Source organism: Lithobates pipiens, unplaced genomic scaffold, assembly GCF_037356315.1.
Source record: "Lithobates pipiens isolate NorthernLeopardFrog02 unplaced genomic scaffold, aLitPip1_a1.2 Scaffold_22, whole genome shotgun sequence".
Lineage (NCBI taxonomy): Eukaryota > Metazoa > Chordata > Amphibia > Anura > Ranidae > Lithobates > Lithobates pipiens.
Genome location: NW_027507784.1, coordinates 150,006,377 through 150,025,026, shown reverse-complemented (window position 1 = coordinate 150,025,026; position 18,650 = coordinate 150,006,377). Strand labels below are relative to the sequence as shown.

At 43.5% G+C, this 18,650-nt stretch overlaps 1 protein-coding gene across 1 annotated transcript in view; it reads right to left on the bottom strand.

The window, feature by feature from the left end:
- Positions 1-1,493: 1,493 nt before the first annotated feature.
- LOC143925695 (parathyroid hormone 2 receptor-like) overlaps positions 1,494-18,650 on the bottom strand; it is a 187,910-nt gene continuing 170,753 nt past the window's right edge. Inside the window, exon 7 of the mRNA XM_077450157.1 lies at positions 1,494-2,123. Coding sequence (XP_077306283.1) covers positions 1,722-2,123 — 402 coding nt within the window. The 3' untranslated portion in view covers positions 1,494-1,721. The remainder of the gene's footprint in view (positions 2,124-18,650) is intronic.

Here is an 18,650-nt window from a genome sequence, read left to right as displayed (position 1 = left end):
CAGGTATTCTGCAGCTCTTCAGAGGCAAATACATCCATAAAGGATTGTGAGACTCTTTGTCAGAGGCTAAGAGGTCCCCATAGGTGTAGGTATGTCAGACAATGATTCTGGAGGGGACGCTGTATAAATACACTTACAGCTTCTGGTTTCTGAGTCAGCAATCATACAGTAGTTGCAATTTGGCCTATAAAAACAAGCGCAGATGCAAATATTTGCTTCATTGGTAAAGCAGAAGAGAGGACCACACCTGAAGGAGATAAGAAAGACTTTGAGGAGTATATTGATTCAAACAGGGGACAACAATCCAGGCTGTCAGTGTCAGATCCCTGAGAAGGAATACTGTAAGTCACCCCAGAACTGTTAGTGGATCATGAGCTGGAGAGACCTGATGTAGCAGTGCTTCCCTTGCACATGAGATCCAAAACATTGCACTAAATAACAGAGACAACTTAATTGAGAATATCAGACACAAACCTTGGGTACTCATGAACCAGCAACTGAAAGCCTGAAAGCAGTAAAGGTTAAATTGCCAGAGGTGCCCAGGTCACTGCAGTCAGCAGCAAGAACTAACGAAGATGGGACTGTATGTCTCTTGCAAATAGGAGAAATCGCTGGGAAATTATAATGTGGAAGTAGAGTACAGAGTGCACGTGTACACCACTCCAGTATGTGATGCAGTAGTTAATTCTTCAGTGTGTTAACTCTTTCTGAAAAACAGGGTAATAATGAAACTCAATGAATTCAATAAATATAGTAGCTCCTTATGATCAACCTACATAACCTATTCATTAAGAGACACAGGTGGCTGTGCCTGGAAAGCACTCTTCAGCTAACTAACACAGTACACAGAGGTCTGGAAATCAGAACCCAATATTTAAAAGTCACATTTTAACCTGGACCTGTAATCTTCAGTTCAGCATGGTCCAGGTGTAGCCTCTAAAGCTGCTGCTTATTTTATGCCAATCTAGAAAGCTGCATAAAGAGCTCAGCTCATCAGCATATTGATAACATTGTGATTGAAGAAAATAATTATCTTGAAAAAGAGAAAACTGCTATTAAATAGTTAAAAAGTCATTCATTCTCCTGGAACACAAGAGTTTTTTTTTATTTTTAGTTTCCCACTCTCCAAATCCTCCTGTGGGATACAGTATAACCCAGTGTTTCTCAACTCCAGTCCTCAAGGCGCCCCAACAGGTCGTGTTTTCAGTCTTCCCATTATTTTACACAGGTGATTTGATCAGTTTCACTGCCTTAGTAATTACCACAGCCGTTTCATCTAAGGGGAATCCTGAAAACATGACCTGTTGGGGCACCTTGAGGACGGGAGTTGAGAAACACTGGTATAACTCAATTGCCATTTGATATACAAATCTTTTGTTCCGTAATGAGTGAGAAAGTATTTAAAAAACTGAAAATAAACTGAAAATAAAGCATCATAACTTAAAATCAACATCACTAAAACTTATTTTGATGTATTTTTTTAAAATCAAATACACTTTACATAAAATGTTATAGGTACACTTAATGACTTTTTTCTTTTCCATGATGAACATTCAGTCATTTTACTTTATTTGTGCTTAAAATTCAGGCTATTCATGTGATCTTCATTGCAAAATTAAGCTGAAAATATTTCCACAAAGCACATTCCCGTTATAAAAAATATTGTATATCTTCTACCCGTTTTTTTGTTGGCTGCCCTTAGAAGCATCAGTGAGAGTTAATTACAGTGTCTCTTCTATTTCATTTCTGTTGTTAACATCTGCCTCTGTACTCATTTGCCTTCTTGGCCTTAATGTTTCTTTTAAGGATATATCATCAACTTGCTTTTCGTCCTCCTCATTAGCCTCTTCCTGGATCCAATGTGGTAAACAGTCTTGATCTGAATTACTTCTAACATACCCTGGCAAATTTATATGTCCATCGGCTTGTTTGCTGACACTTCGACTGACTTTGCTGGAGATCAACACCATACGTGAGCTGGTTACCATATGCGATTGGCTGCTAGTGCTGTGTGTCATATTTGTCAAGACAGAGCCGTACCTGAAGTTACCACAGTGTGTTGTGCTTTTCCAATCAAAGGCAAGATTCCATCTGGTCCATGTTTTCTTAATTTCTGTCTGCACCTGATTTTGTAAGAAATTGAACATATTTAGCTTATTAGTTATAATTTATAGGCATATAGTTTAAATGACCCAAAGCGTATCTAAACCCAAAAACAAAACTGTAAGCCCTTGTACACACGGTCGGAGAATCCGATGGAATGTGTCCTATCGAACCATTTTTTGTCGGATATTCTGACTGTGTGTGGTCTGCATCGGACTGTTTCCGTCTGAATATCCGATGGACCAACTTTTCCAACTTGCCGGTAAAATTTTCCGACAAAATGCTCCGATTGGACATACTCATGTGTAGCCTACTCCGAAAGACAAAGTGCCACGCATGCTCAGATCAAATTCCTAGACCAAAGCTATTGGCTACTAGCCTGAACGTAGTCCCGTCGTAACGAAATAACGTCATCACGTTATGTACAATCGGATTTTCCGACAACTTAGGCCGCGTACACACGAGAGGATTGTCCGTCCAACTTAGTCCGCTGAAACGTGTTTCAGCGGACAATCCGCTCGTGTGTGGGCTTCAGCTGACTTTTTCAGCGGACAGTCTGGCGGACTAAGTCTTTCGGAATTTCCGTAATATTGTCCGTCCAAACTTGGTTTCAGCGGACAATCCGCTTGTGAGTAGGCTAGTTCGACGGACTAAGTATGGCGCATGCTCAGAAAGGATTTACACGGCTGAAGGTTGCATTGCAGTGTATTGGACGTCGAATTTCTAGTCCCGTCGTACGTGCCGTACACGTCATCGCGCAAGCTTTCGGCGGACTGTCTGCTCATCGTGTGTGGTCAAGTCCGTTCATTCAAAAGTAGGACGGATTGTCTGTCGGATTGTCTGACGAACTTAGTTGGCCAGACAATCCGCCCGTGTGTATGCGGCCTTAGTCCAACCGTGTGTATGCAACATCACTTCCGGACCTCTTCCGGAATGAATCTGTCAGAATTACTCCAACGGATTTGGTTGTCGGAATCTCCGACCGCGTGTACAAGGGCTAAGACATATAAGTGGAAGCTGCGCTTCTTTTCCGCAAGTACAGAAAATACTGTACCTAATGAGCTTGCCTGAGATACAGTGTCCCTTCCTGTGAGCTAAACAGATAGCAAAAGATCAATATCTTTCTAGTGTAAACTACAAATTTCATCATCCCAAAAAGTAAGGATAGAGTGCCACAAATTTGTGGCAGTGTTGAATTTTAGGTCTGTTAACTTGCTGCCTATTTTCAATGGCAAGTTGTACACATTCAGATCACTGAAAGCACAAGTTGTAATTGACACTTTTACAATTTGTAGCAAATTTGCATGGCAAGTTTCTAGCAAGAGCAAAGTTGCAATGGTGAGTCTATTGCAAGAGCTCTGCAAGTCTACAGCTAAAAATTCAGACACAGTGACCCCTGAGGTGAGATGACTATTGCACATGCAATGCAGACATGTTGCAATTGTGCAACAAACTTGTCTAGCAATAACTTATGCAGAACAATTGCTTGCTAATGTTTAATAAACTTTTAAATGAGGGTACAAATTAGCAAAATGGTGATTTTTTTTCACAGGTTTCTTTAAATTTTTACACAACATTGCAGTTACTTATGTGCATTGTAATCTGGGAATTTGACATGGTCAAATCATGGGAATTTTAAGAGGGTTTTTTTTTTCATTCATTTTTATATGTTATATTGTACAGCATTCCAGGGACTGGTCCTGAACAAGCACTATATTTTCCTTTAGATTTTTATTGAGATTATGGTCCCTTTAGTTAAGGTACACTAGGGGGTTAATGGACCATCAGGAAAAGTTTATATGCAGGTTACTTCACAGAGGACTTGTGGAGCAGTAGCAGTTTGAGAGTGAGGGGCTGATTCTTTATATATATATATATAGTATATATATATATATATATATATATATATATATATACAGTATATATATATATATATATATATATATATATATATATATATATATATATATATATATATATATATATATATATATATATATATATATACAGTGGTGTGAAAAAGTGTTTGCCCCCTTCCTCATTTCCTGTTCCTTTGCATGTTTGTCACACTTAAGTGTTTCGGAACATCAAACCAATTTAAATAATAGTCAAGGACAACACAAGTAAACACAAAATGCAATTTGTAAATGAAGGTGTTTATTATTAAAGGTGAAAAAAAATCCAAACCATCATGGCCCTGAGTGAAAAAGTGATTGCCCCCCTTGTTAAAACATACTATAACTGTGGTTGTCCACACCTGAGTTCAATTTCTCTAGCCACACCCAGGCCTGATTATTGCCACACCTGTTCACAATCAAGGCATCACTTAAATAGGAGCTGCTTGACACAGTAAGGTCCACCAGAAGATCCTTAAAAGCTACACATCATGCCGAGACCCAAAGAAATTCAGGAACAATTGAGAAAGAAAGTAATTGAGATCTATCAGTCTGGAAAGGGTTATAAAGCCATTTCCAAAGCTTTGGGAATCCAGCGAACCACAGTGAGAGCCATTATCCACAAATGGCGAAGACATGGAACAGTGGTGAACCTTCCCAGGAGTGGCCGGCCGCCCAAAATTACCCCAAGAGCGCAGCGACGTCTCATCCAAGAGGTCACAAAAGACCCCACAACAACGTCCAAGGAACTGCAGGCCTCACTTGCCTCAGTTAAGGTCAGCGTTCATGCCTCCACCATCAGGAAAAGACTGGGCAAAAATGGCCTGCATGGCAGAGTTCCAAGGAGAAAACCACTGCTGAGCAAAAAGAACATCAAAGCTCATCTCAATTTCTCCACAACACATCTTGATGATCCCCAAGACTTTTGGGACAACATTCTGTGGACCGATGAGACAAAAGTGGAACTCTTTGGAAGGTGTGTGTCCAAGTATATCTGACGTAGAAGGAACACTTCATTTCATAAAAAGAACATTATACCAACAGTAAAATATGGTGGTGGTAGTGTGATGGTCTGGGGCTGTTTTGCTGCTTCAGGACCTGGAAGACTTGCCGTGATAAAAGGAACTATGAATTCTGCTGTCTACCAAGAGATCCTGAAGGAGAATGTCCGACCATCTGTTCGTGTACTCAAGCTGAAACGAACTTGGGTTCTGCAGCAGGACAATGATCCTAAACACACCAGCAAGTCCACCACCGAATGGCTGAAGAAAAACAAAATGAAGACTTTGGAGTGGCCTAGCCAAAGTCCTGACCTGAATCCTATTGAGATGTTGTGGTATGACCTTAAAAAGGCCGTTCATGCTCGAAAACCCTCTAATGTAACTGAATTAGGACAATTCTGCAAAGATGAGTGGGCCAAAATTCCTCCAGGACGCTGTAAAAGCCTCATTGCACGTTATCGCAAACGCTTGGTTGCAGTTGTTGCTGCTAAGGGTGGCCCAACCAGTTATTAGGTTTAGGGGGCAATCACTTTTTCACACAGGGCCATGATGGTTTGGATTTTTTTTCACCTTTAATAATAAACACCTTCATTTACAAATTGCATTTTGTGTTTACTTGTGTTGTCCTTGACTATTGTTTAAATTGGTTTGATGTTCCGAAACACTTAAGTGTGACAAACATGCAAAGGAACAGGAAATGAGGAAGGGGGCAAACACTTTTTCACACCACTGTATATATATATATATATATATATATATATATATATATATATATACCCACTGTAAATATCTTTTTTGTGTTTTTTTTTTACCCTTTTTTAGAATTATTTTACATTTTTCTTCTTACTTGCAATTAGCCAACAATAGATCACTATAGTAGTGATCCATTGCTGTACAGAGAGGCTGAAGAGAGGCTGAATAGAGGCTGAATAAAGGCTGAATAAAGCTGCTCTGCCCAAGCATCCATACTCCTTTATATACAGTATGAGTAAGCATAGTGTTTGCATTTGCTTCCACAGTTTCAGGCTGAGACCCACTGGAGTCATGGATTGCGAGTAGGATTTTAAAATGTCACTGGGGACTCTAATCCCCCAAAGTGCATATGCACTTATCCTGATACTCAAAATAGAGCTCATACACTTTATTATACTTTATTAATTCATTTGTTTTGCTTTATTTAAGGAGTAGAGATGGGTAACTTAGCAAAAGGTAAGTTTTCCTCTGAAAAATAAATATGCACTTAGCTTAATAAATTAGATAATGCCATGATAACTTTGAATAACCAATCAGAAAAAAAAACTGATTTTTTATTTTTCAGAAGATTGGATGATTGAAGGTAGCACAGCTTAGTCTTTTAAAGTTATTTCTATAATTCATGTCACATAATTTGGAGCTGTACAAATATATTCCTGTTAATGTAGAGTGTAAACTGATAAAATAATTGAAACTACACAAAAAAAAAGTCTGGGAAAGTTTAACAAACTCAACTCAGACATCCACCTACAATTCTAATTTGACATTTTGACATGATATCCGGTAATGTGAATGATAATTTAAGCATTGCACAAAACCTCATGCTGTAATATGTTTTCGTAACACCAGTATAGCTAAAAATAAGCATATTTTTGTCTGTATGCAAGTTATTATCAAAATCACGAAGACCGTATTTTTACTTTTAATTACCTAGTAGAGATATACTACTTCAAAGAAAAATACTTTTATACATATTGGTTTATCAAAATGTGTGATTAAATATTAAACATTAAATTGAATAGAATGGTTTGACATTCAAATGTGCCTTTCAGCCATTTATTCAGCAAAAATATCAATAGATGGAATAGTGTACTGTGCAAAAATGAAGTACACCCTCTGCATGAAAAGTTGGTATTTCCCTCTTTAGCAGAAATTATTTCTTGTCTGGATTTTGTATAACTGCCCACCAGTCTCTGACATCTAAAACCTTTGACCACTTCTCCATATAAAATGTTTTGAGCTGACAGATTATTGTGGAATGAATTGCCTGTTTCAAAATGCCTTCACAAAAGTTCAATGGAAATCAAATTAGGGCTTTTGACTAGGACAATCCATAATCCGCTATGTTTTCTTTTTTGAGCCATTCCTTGATGGATTTCTAGTGTGGTTAAGATCATTACCACGCTGCTTTACAGTTCAGCTTCAACATTCGGACAGATGGTCACTAGGAATGAGCCAAACACTCCCAAAACACCAGAACATGCAAACAGACAAAAAGTTGTGCGAGCATGCGAACACCGTTAAAGTCTATGGAACACGAACGTGAAATATCAAAGGTGTTCATTTTAAAGGCTCATATGCAAGTTATTGCCATAAAAAGTGTTTGGGGACCTAGGTGCTGCTCCATATATATATATATATATATATATATATATATATATATATATATACACTGCCACTAACTAACCTGCCTACCTAATCTAGCTCAAACTATCTCCATCCATACACTATACACGGTGCTATGTAAGCAGCCTTATATGGTGTTGGGCATGGACTTATTCCCCCTGAGCCATGATTAGCCAAAGGCACCCTGCCTTTGGTCAATTATGTCTCTCTCAGCAGAGCGCACTGTGATTGGCCAAAGCACGCAGGTCAGGTGCATACTTTGGCCAATCATCATACAACAATGCACTGCGATCTCGCAGTGCATTATGGGGCATTCCGTGCCACTCAAATTTCCCACCAATGCCCCATTATATTCACGAACACCCGATGTTTGATTCGAACTTACGCTTGATTTGAACATCAAGCTCATCCCTAATGGTCACACATTCTCATTGAACACACTTTGATATGATGCAAAATGTATAGTTAACTTGATGACTGTGAGCTGTCCAGGATCTGAAGTAGCAAAGCAACCTAAAACATAATATTTCCTCTATCATGCTTCACAGTTGTTATACAGTTCTTCTCCTGAAATACTGTACCATCTCTGGTTCAGGCAAACATGTCTACTGTCACATGTGACCAAAAAACTCTTTCTTTGATTGATCAGTCACTGTCGATCAGGACACTGTTCTAGAAGGCCTAGCCTTTGCATATCTTTTCAGTGGCAAAGTGTAATCTTGTTCTAATATTCTTTTTTTCCTATGAGTACAGAAAAACATGTAACAGAGCCCATTAACACAGAAAGAGTGTTGCATATAAGCTTAGAAGTTATCAATGTCATGTAGGAACAGTGGTGCAGATTTCTGCAGGACAGTCACTAACAGTCCCCTGTGACCACCAGAGGCTGTGAGGCAGAGTACGAGTGCTACGCAGGGTGGTGGAAATTGAGTATTTACAACTACCTGAGGAGGAGACGTTGCAATACCCTGGCAGGTCCTTATAGAGAAGAGATACTTCTGGTTTGGAGAGACACAGCTAGGGTTACAGGGCACTCGCGGTAAATGTAATTCTGCTGGAAGCTGCACCACACATTTGACTCTTCAATAAAGTCAGATTGATAATATCTGAGCTCATATTTAACATTCTTTTCAGGTAGCTGCACCCTGTTACATATTCCTGTACTCTTGTGACTGTGACACCATTTCTATCTTTTTGTACATAGGACTACATGACCTTCCCTGCAATTTTCAATATTACACTGGTAGCTACCTGAACACCCCACATTGAAATTCTGGGGTTCTTGGAGACTTTTTTTGCACTAAATGGCCAGTGCTTGGTTTGAATTTGCTTTGCCAGATTGTCCTGGACAAATTAGCAATTGTTTGCAATCTATGCCAAGTGTAGATTATTTTCCTTACAGTGGAAAGATTGAGTCCAGATCATTTGGTTATATTTTTAAATCCCTTGCCAGACTTATAGACTTCCATAACTTTCTTCCTGAGGGCCTTAGATAGCTCTATTGATCTTGGTATAATGACACTGCACAAGTCAATAGCGAAGAGAATACCAGACTCTAGATGTCTGAGGTTTAATTAAAAACCTTCACACTACCTAAGAGGGTTCTAATCGTTGTCAGTGGTGGAAAATACAGGAGTGTACTTAATTTTTTCTTCTTTTCAAATGGCAAATCTGCATTTCCAGTAATTCTAAATCATGGAAATGAATTTGCTGTGTCAATATTATGTGTCATTTGTTCAAGTACAGTATCTCACCTTTATCTGTAGGCACTATTTGAATCAAGATCTGATGTTTGCCTATTTAAATACTTTGAAAAAGTGTAAAATTTCTGTGGAATGTACCTATATTCTTACATGACTATAGATTCTTTAATATGAAAATGAGACATTTGAGAACGCTGGACTGCATTGTTGAATTTCATGAAGGAAGAAAAAAAAAAAAGGAAGAAAAAATGTATAGAATAGAACAGCTGCTTCAGATTTTATGATTTAAGTCTTTTAGTCACCCACTTTGAGTTTGTAGTGCTTGCAATTCAAGTCTACTGTATTAATGGGGAAAGCACTTCAACATATATAAGAGGTCTATCACTTTTGTGTTTTGTTTTCATCTTTATCTCTAAAAATGTTTTACCATGTCATCATCATGTTTTTACCTTTTTTTTCTGAACTACAGTCCGCAAGGAATTTGTACAGTAATTGCACATTGTCTGTTAGACTTCTTTTTAGCAAGTAGCTAGTTGATTGTAACCCTATTTTCTCTGCTCCACCACTTTTTCTGTCTCTTTGCATACAATAATAATGTTAATGCTTTGTTCTGCAATTTTTAATTGCAAATGTTAAATTTTTTGGCTTTTAGAAGTGTTTCCTCCTGGTTCACAGTGCCTAGTATGAAACCTTTCTACATTACTTTACAAAATCTAATTGGGTCTTATATTATACTATCATATCTGTATCTTACCCCTTTAATATAATATTTTAACATTTTAGATAATGGAAAAATGTTATGAGAAAGAAGCCCTTTGTGAAATATTTTCATAGAAAACAAAAATAAGATTAATTAAGGATTTATGTATGGTCCCTCCTTTTTTTTGTCTGTATGTGTTTGAGGTTGCATTGCTTTGTTTTGTATTGTTTTTCATTCTTGGAAAACTTTTGTTTATCCCTTTGGATTGGTAAGTTTAAAAACAGGAGTATAAGATAGTTGTTATTAACCATTTAAGGAATGCCCCAAATACATTTACTGCGGTAGGGCGGCTCTTAAGCGAAAATTCACATACCTGTACGTGATTGTTGTCTTCGGCACTGGAGCGTGCACACAGGGTACCGGAGCTGCACTCCCACTGTGCTTAGGCACATTGGAAGCCAATCAGCTGGTCCAGCAGCTGCGATGGTCACTAGGATCCATAGATTGTTCGTAGGAGAGACAGAACGACAGTCTGCCTATGTAAACAAGGCAGATTGCTATTCTGTCACAGAGGGAGAAAGAGATCTGTGATTCCTGCTGATGTCTCTCTTCCTCCAGTCAGTCCATCCCCCACACAGTAAGAAAGCACACCCAGAGAACACTGTTAACCCTTTGCCGCTGATGTTAACTTCTTCCCTGCAAGTGTAATTTATACAGTGACCGTGCATTTTTTTTTAGCACTGATCACTGTATTGGTGTCATGGGTCCCCAAAAAGTGTCACTTAATGTCAGATTTGTATGCCACAATGTTATAGTCCCGCAAAAAAAAATTGCTGATTGCCACCATTACTAGTAAAAACAATAAAAAAATATAAAGTCCCTAAATCTATCCCATAATAATCTATTATCTATAGTGATGGACGAACTTCCGACGGGACGTTTCGCGAACGCGAAATGCGAACGGACCCAAACGTTCGCGAAACCGAACGTTCGCCGCGGGCCCCATTGACTTCAATGGGAGGCGAACTTTGCAAACCTTCATGTCGAATTTGCGGCCACGTGGTAATTATTAGGGGGTAAAACGTAGTCCCACCATCTGGACAATGACATAATACATGTATGAGGTGAATTTGGGATCGATAACTACAAGCATTTTTATTTTATTTGGGAAATTGTTCTAACAATTCAGGACTATGGAGCTAATGAAGGCAATGAAGGAGAGGGAAGGTCAGGGACCAGGGTAGGCAAAGAAGAGGGTGCAGGAGATGATCACCAGCAGCGTGACATACCGGAATGACACATGCACCGTGATAGAGGCATCTGACAGCAGCACCGTAATACAGAGCACTGACAGCAGCACCGTGACATACAGCGCTGACAGCAGCACCGTGACATACAGCGCTGACAGCAGCACCGTGACATACAGCGCTGACAGCAGCACCGTGACATACAGCGCTGACAGCAGCACCGTGACATACAGCGCTGACAGCAGCACCGTGACATACAGCGCTGACAGCAGCACCGTGACATACAGCGCTGACAGCAGCACTGTGACATACAGCGCTGACAGCAGCACCGTGACATACAGCGCTGACAGCAGCACCGTGACATACAGCGCTGACAGCAGCACCGTGACATACAGCGCTGACAGCAGCACCGTGACATACAGCACTGACAGCAGCACCGTAAGCAGCCCCAGGAGGAAGTCAGCACAGCACAGGGATGGTGTGATCCCCTCATAATAAGAACCCCCAGGAGGAAGTCAGCACAGCACAGGGATAGTGTGATCCCTTCATAATAAGAACCCCCAGGAGGAAGTCAGCACAGCACAGGGATATCATAAGCAGCCCCAGTAGAAATATGACACCGCTCAACCTCTTCAAAGAGGAGGGTAGGGGCATATAGTACGGTGTGCTTTTTTGGGTCAAGGAAGTGAGCCAAATGAATTAAGAAGGTCTGTGTGCTTGATTAAAAAAATAGTTTATAGACATATACATGGTCTACTGGTCACATGTGTTGAATTCCTCCGAGATCCATGCCTCATTCATTTTTAGAAATGTGAGGTAGTTAACACTGTGGTGAGCTAGGCGAGTACGCTTATCGGTCACAATCCCCCCTGCTGCGCTGAACGTCCTTTCGGACAGGACACTGGATGAGGGGCAAGCCAACAGTTCGATTGCAAATTGGGCAAGCTCTGGCCAGAGGTCAAGCCTGCCCACCCAGTAGTCTAGGGGTTCATCACTCCTCAGAGCGTCCACATCGGCCGTTAACCCAATGTAGTCGGACACCTGACGGTCTAGGCGTTCCCTGATGCTGGATCCGGATGACACCTGTCGATGGGTCGGCTGAAAGAATGACCTCATATCCGAAGTCACCAACACATCTTCAAACCGGCCTCTTCTTGCAGGCGCTGTTGGATTGGTACCCGCAAATCCTTCTCTGGGAGTGGGAATTGCTCCTCTGCCAGCGCACGCAAAAGCAGAATGCAGCATTTCTCGAAGCAAGGCCTGGAAGTGCTGCATTCTGACAGCCCTCTGCGACGGCGGTAACATTTCCGCCATTTTGTGTTTGTACCGGGGGTCTAAGTACGTTGCCACCCAGTACTGGTCCTTGACCCTCATGCTTTTTATACGGGGATCCCTATTAAAACACTGGAGCATGAAGGCCCCCATTTGCACTAAAGTGGAAGCGGTGTGGTGGCCTGGCTCCTGCTCATCATCCAGGATAATGTCGTCCTCTTCATTCTCCTCTCCCCATCCTCGCACAACAGGGATCCCAGAAAGGTTTAAAGCATGCTCTTCTTGCTCCTGCTCATCCGCCCCGGCACCATCCTCCTCTGACTCCTCATCAGACTCCTGTTGTTGACTTGTCTCAGATAGAGTAGCCCCCCCTGGGAATTCATCCAGCATTGCGACTTCCTCATCTTCCCGCTCCTGCTCCTCCACAGCCTGATCAATGACACGACGCAATGCACGCTCCAGAAAGAAGGCATAAGGTACCATGTCACTGATGGCGCCATGGCTGCGACTGACCAGTTTGGTGATCTCCTCAAATGGCCGCAGAAGTCTGCATGTGTCGCGCATGAGCAGCCACTGGCGCGGTGAAAAAAAACCCAGCTCCCCAGAACCGTTTCTTTCGCAGAGTTCATACAGGTAGACGTTAACTGCACGTTTCTGCTGGAGCAGCCTATCAAGCATATAGAAGGTTGAGTTCCATCGCGTCGGGCAATCGCAAATAAGACGTCTGACCGGCAGATGGTGTCGCCGCTGAATGTCAGCAAGGCGAGCCATGGCCGTGTAAGATCTTCTGAAATGGGCCGAGATTTTCCTTGCCTGCCGCAAGATGTCCTGGACCCCAGGGTATTTGACAAGGAATCGCTGCACGACCAAGTTTAAGACGTGTGCCATGCACGGCACGTGCGTGATTTTGCCCTGTTTCAATGCGCTAAGCAGATTGGCACCGTTGTCACACACCACTTTACCAACTGTCAAATTGAGCGGTGTTAGCCACTCATCTGCCTGTGAACGCAAAGCTGAAAGGAGTGCCGGGCCAGTGTGGCTCTTTGCTTCCAGGCACAACAGACGCAGCACGGCATGGCAACGTCTCACCTGGCATGTGGAATAGGTTCTGGGGAGCTTGGGCGGTGCAGTGGAAGAGACGCTAGCAGCGGAAAAGGAGGAGGCAGCTGAGGAGGAGAGGGAGGAGGATGGAGTAGGAGGAGGAGAAGAAGAGTCAGGCCTGCATGCAATCCGTGGCGGTAAAACCAAATCTACACGGGTGCCACGGGTTACATGCTTGACGGCCGTCAGAAGGTTCACCCAGTGGGCAGTAAAACTGATATACCTTCCCTGCCCGTGTTTGCTAGACCACGTGTCTGTGGTCAGATGTATCTTGGCACCGACACTGTGTGCCAGAGATACATTCACTTGCCGCTGAACATGGCCATATAGCTCTGGGATGCCCTTCTCTGAGAAATACTTCCTTCCTGGGACCTTCCATTGTGGTGTTCCAATGGCCACAAATTTGCGAAAGGCCTCCGAGTCCACCAGTTTATATGGCAGTAGTTGGCGGGCTATGAGTTCTGACAAGCCAGCCGCCAACCGTTGGGCAAGAGGGTTATCCGGCGTCATCATTTTTTTACGCTCAAACATTAGGCCCACGGAAGCCTGCCTTTTTGCAGAAAAATGTGAGCTTGGCGTGATGGAAGGTGGAGTGGAGGACAATTGTGAGGAGAGAGGAGAAGGAGAAGTAGAAGACGAGGCTGGACGGTGAGAGCCTGCAGTGTGGCTTTGTGTGTTCCGTTGCTCCCACTGGGCTCGGTGATGGCTGCTCATGTGCCTTCTTAAGGCGGTCGTCCCTAGGTGAGTATTGGGCTTACCGCGACTAACGCGTTGACTGCAAAGATTGCAGATGGCAACGCTATTGTCAGCAGCGGACACGTTAAAAAAAGCCCACACTGCGGAGCCATGTGCCGGTGTCCTGGGAGCGCCAGATGTGACCGTACATGGTCGATGACTCGCTCCTGATACATTTGCAGTCTGCTTTGTCCCTGCTGTGCAATGTAAGTCATTGCTGCTTCTCCTCCCTATCTGCTGGTCCATATCTCCCTCTGAACTCCCCTCCTCTTCCTCTCTTGTGGGCACCCACGTGACATCACTAGACACGTCATCATCAACGTCACCTTCCCCACCGCTATAAGTAGAGATCTCGGAGTAGGCAGCAACACCGGGGACCAACCTCCTCCTTGGGCTGATCTGGGTACTGGCGTCAGACTGCTGAGTAGCGCTTGTTGCTACCTCCTCTTCCTGATCCAATACCAAGAGTGGCTGCGCATCAGAAATGTCCTCTTGATATGGATCGGAAAATAATTCCAGTGACTCAAGCGGAAGGTATGTGGTGGTGGTGGTGGTGGTCGTGTTGTTGGTGGTAGTGTCTTTGGGGGTGCACATAGCAGAGAGTGAAGAAGAGGGTGCAGATCGAGAGGATGAGGAGAGTGCAGAAGAGTAAGGCTGAGCGAGCCACTCAACCAAGTCTGGTGCATCCTTTAAAGTAATTGAACGCACCTTCTGCAACTTCCCACTTTGGCTCAAGCCTGTTGCTCCTGCCCTACCCCTACCACCCCTGCGGAAGGGCCTGCCTCTTCCTCTGCCTGTCATTTTTTAAATGACCCTGTGACAAAACTCTTAGTCCCTATACCGATGAAGGACTGCTGCAGTATAGGGCAGCGGTCAGCAGTGGTGCACGTCAACCCTATCTATTGTGGACCGATAGCGGTCCTTACAGAACAGCAGACTGTACCGCACTCAAGCCTATGTACCGTAGCACCCTATACCAAGTTACCAGTCCTTATAAGAACTTTTGTGGAACAAGCAGGTTGTGTGTTAGTGATTAGCAGACTGTACGTCAGTCCCTATACCGCTGAAGGACTGCTGCAGTATAGGTGAGCGGTCAGCAGTGGTGCACGTCAACCCTATCTATTGTGGACCTATAGCGGTCCTTACAGAACAGCAGACTGTACCGCACTCAAGCCTATGTACCGTAGCACCCTATACCAAGTTACCAGTCCTTATAAGAACTTTTGTGGACCAAGCAGGTTGTGTATTAGTGTTTAGCAGACTGTACGTCAGTCCCTATACCGCTGAAGGACTGCTGCAGTATAGGGCAGCGGTCAGCAGTGGTGCACATCAACCCTATCTATTGTGGACCGATAGCGGTCCTTACAGAACAGCAGACTGTACCGCACTCAAGCCTATGTACCGTAGCACCCTATACCAAGTTACCAGTCCTTATAAGAACTTTTGTGGAACAAGCAGGTTGTGTGTTAGTGATTAGCAGACTGTACGTCAGTCCCTATACCGCTGAAGGACTGCTGCAGTATAGGGCAGCGGTCAGCAGTGGTGCACGTCAACCCTATCTATTGTGGACCGATAGCGGTCCTTACAGAACAGCAGACTGTACCGCACTCAAGCCTATGTACCGTAGCACCCTATACCAAGTTACCAGTCCTTATAAGAACTTTTGTGGAACAAGCAGGTTGTGTGTTAGTGATTAGCAGACTGTACGTCAGTCCCTATACCGCTGAAGGACTGCTGCAGTATAGGTGAGCGGTCAGCAGTGGTGCACGTCAACCCTATCTATTGTGGACCTATAGCGGTCCTTACAGAACAGCAGACTGTACCGCACTCAAGCCTATGTACCGTAGCACCCTATACCAAGTTACCAGTCCTTATAAGAACTTTTGTGGACCAAGCAGGTTGTGTATTAGTGTTTAGCAGACTGTACGTCAGTCCCTATACCGCTGAAGGACTGCTGCAGTATAGGGCAGCGGTCAGCAGTGGTGCACGTCAACCCTATCTATTGTGGACCGATAGCGGTCCTTACAGAACAGCAGACTGTACCGCACTCAAGCCTATGTACCGTAGCACCCTATACCAAGTTACCAGTCCTTATAAGAACTTTTGTGGAACAAGCAGGTTGTGTGTTAGTGATTAGCAGACTGTACGTCAGTCCCTATACCGCTGAAGGACTGCTGCAGTATAGGGCAGCGGTCAGCAGTGGTGCACGTCAACCCTATCTATTGTGGACCGATAGCGGTCCTTACAGAACAGCAGACTGTACCGCACTCAAGCCTATGTACCGTAGCACCCTATACCAAGTTACCAGTCCTTATAAGAACTTTTGTGGACCAAGCAGGTTGTGTATTAGTGTTTAGCAGACTGTACGTCAGTCCCTATACCGCTGAAGGACTGCTGCAGTATAGGGCAGCGGTCAGCAGTGGTGCACGTCAACCCTATCTATTGTGGACCGATAGCGGTCCTTACAGAACAGCAGACTGTACCGCACTCAAGCCTATGTACCGTAGCACCCTATACCAAGTTACCAGTCCTTATAAGAACTTTTGTGGAACAAGCAGGTTGTGTGTTAGTGATTAGCAGACTGTACGTCAGTCCCTATACCGCTGAAGGACTGCTGCAGTATAGGTGAGCGGTCAGCAGTGGTGCACGTCAACCCTATCTATTGTGGACCGATAGCGGTCCTTACAGAACAGCAGACTGTACCGCACTCAAGCCTATGTACCGTAGCACCCTATACCAAGTTACCAGTCCTTATAAGAACTTTTGTGGACCAAGCAGGTTGTGTATTAGTGTTTAGCAGACTGTACGTCAGTCCCTATACCGCTGAAGGACTGCTGCAGTATAGGGCAGCGGTCAGCAGTGGTGCACGTCAACCCTATCTATTGTGGACCGATAGCGGTCCTTACAGAACAGCAGACTGTACCGCACTCAAGCCTATGTACCGTAGCACCCTATACCAAGTTACCAGTCCTTATAAGAACTTTTGTGGAACAAGCAGGTTGTGTGTTAGTGATTAGCAGACTGTACGTCAGTCCCTATACCGCTGAAGGACTGCTGCAGTATAGGTGAGCGGTCAGCAGTGATGCACGTCAACCCTATCTATTGTGGACCGATAGCGGTCCTTACAGAACAGCAGACTGTACCGCACTCAAGCCTATGTACCGTAGCACCCTATACCAAGTTACCAGTCCTTATAAGAACTTTTGTGGACCAAGCAGGTTGTGTATTAGTGTTTAGCAGACTGTACGTCAGTCCCTATACCGCTGAAGGACTGCTGCAGTATAGGGCAGCGGTCAGCAGTGGTGCACGTCAACCCTATCTATTGTGGACCGATAGCGGTCCTTACAGAACAGCAGACTGTACCGCACTCAAGCCTATGTACCGTAGCACCCTATACCAAGTTACCAGTCCTTATAAGAACTTTTGTGGAACAAGCAGGTTGTGTGTTAGTGATTAGCAGACTGTACGTCAGTCCCTATACCGCTGAAGGACTGCTGCAGTATAGGTGAGCGGTCAGCAGTGGTGCACGTCAACCCTATCTATTGTGGACCGATAGCGGTCCTTACAGAACAGCAGACTGTACCGCACTCAAGCCTATGTACCGTAGCACCCTATACCAAGTTACCAGTCCTTATAAGAACTTTTGTGGAACAAGTGAGTTGTGAATGTTTAGCAGACTGCAGCAGAAGGGCAGCAGTCAAGTATAATATCCTTTCTATATTTGGAAGAAAGAATATTATACATGTACAAGCCTATTACTGTACCACTGATACCAGTCCTGAAAAGAACCTTTGTGGAACTAATAATAACAGCAAGTCTTTAAAATTACCCTCACTGCCTGACAACACTGCTTCCTTCCTGTCCCTATACAAATTGGCAAAAAAAGAGAACGATTAGTGGTTACTGGAACAGCTCTTTTGTGGACCTTGATAGTAACAGCTAATGATGATGATGATGATGATGATGATGAAAGACTAATCTGGCTGTCCCTGTAGCATACACCGTCCTTTCCCTTTCTCTAAACTAACAAAAGACACTCAGGCTGCTGCAAGAATCAGCAGCACAGCAAACCTATCAACACCTAACACCTATACCAGTCCTGAAAAGAACTTTTGTGTACCAAATAGCTAGTGGTTTATCTCTCCCTACTCCACACAGGAACCTGTCCCTATCGTAACAGAAGAAAGAATGTAAAATGGCCACCGGATCGGGTGTATTTATAGGTTAGGGGGAATGTACAAGTGTCCATGTGCTGTCATGTCTCAATTGGCTGTCCTGTATCACATGATAAACGTGTCACCAAAGGTTAAAGTTCTTGTATACATTAAACACGTAAGTCCGCCGCGGCGAACGACGGAAAAAGGCGTTCGAACGTGCGGACCGCGAATGTCGGAAATTCGCCGCGAAACGACCGCCGGGCGAACCGTTCGGCCATCACTAATTATCTATAACTTTTGTGCAAACCAATCAATATAGGCTTTTTGGGATTTTTTTTTACCAAAATTATATAGCAG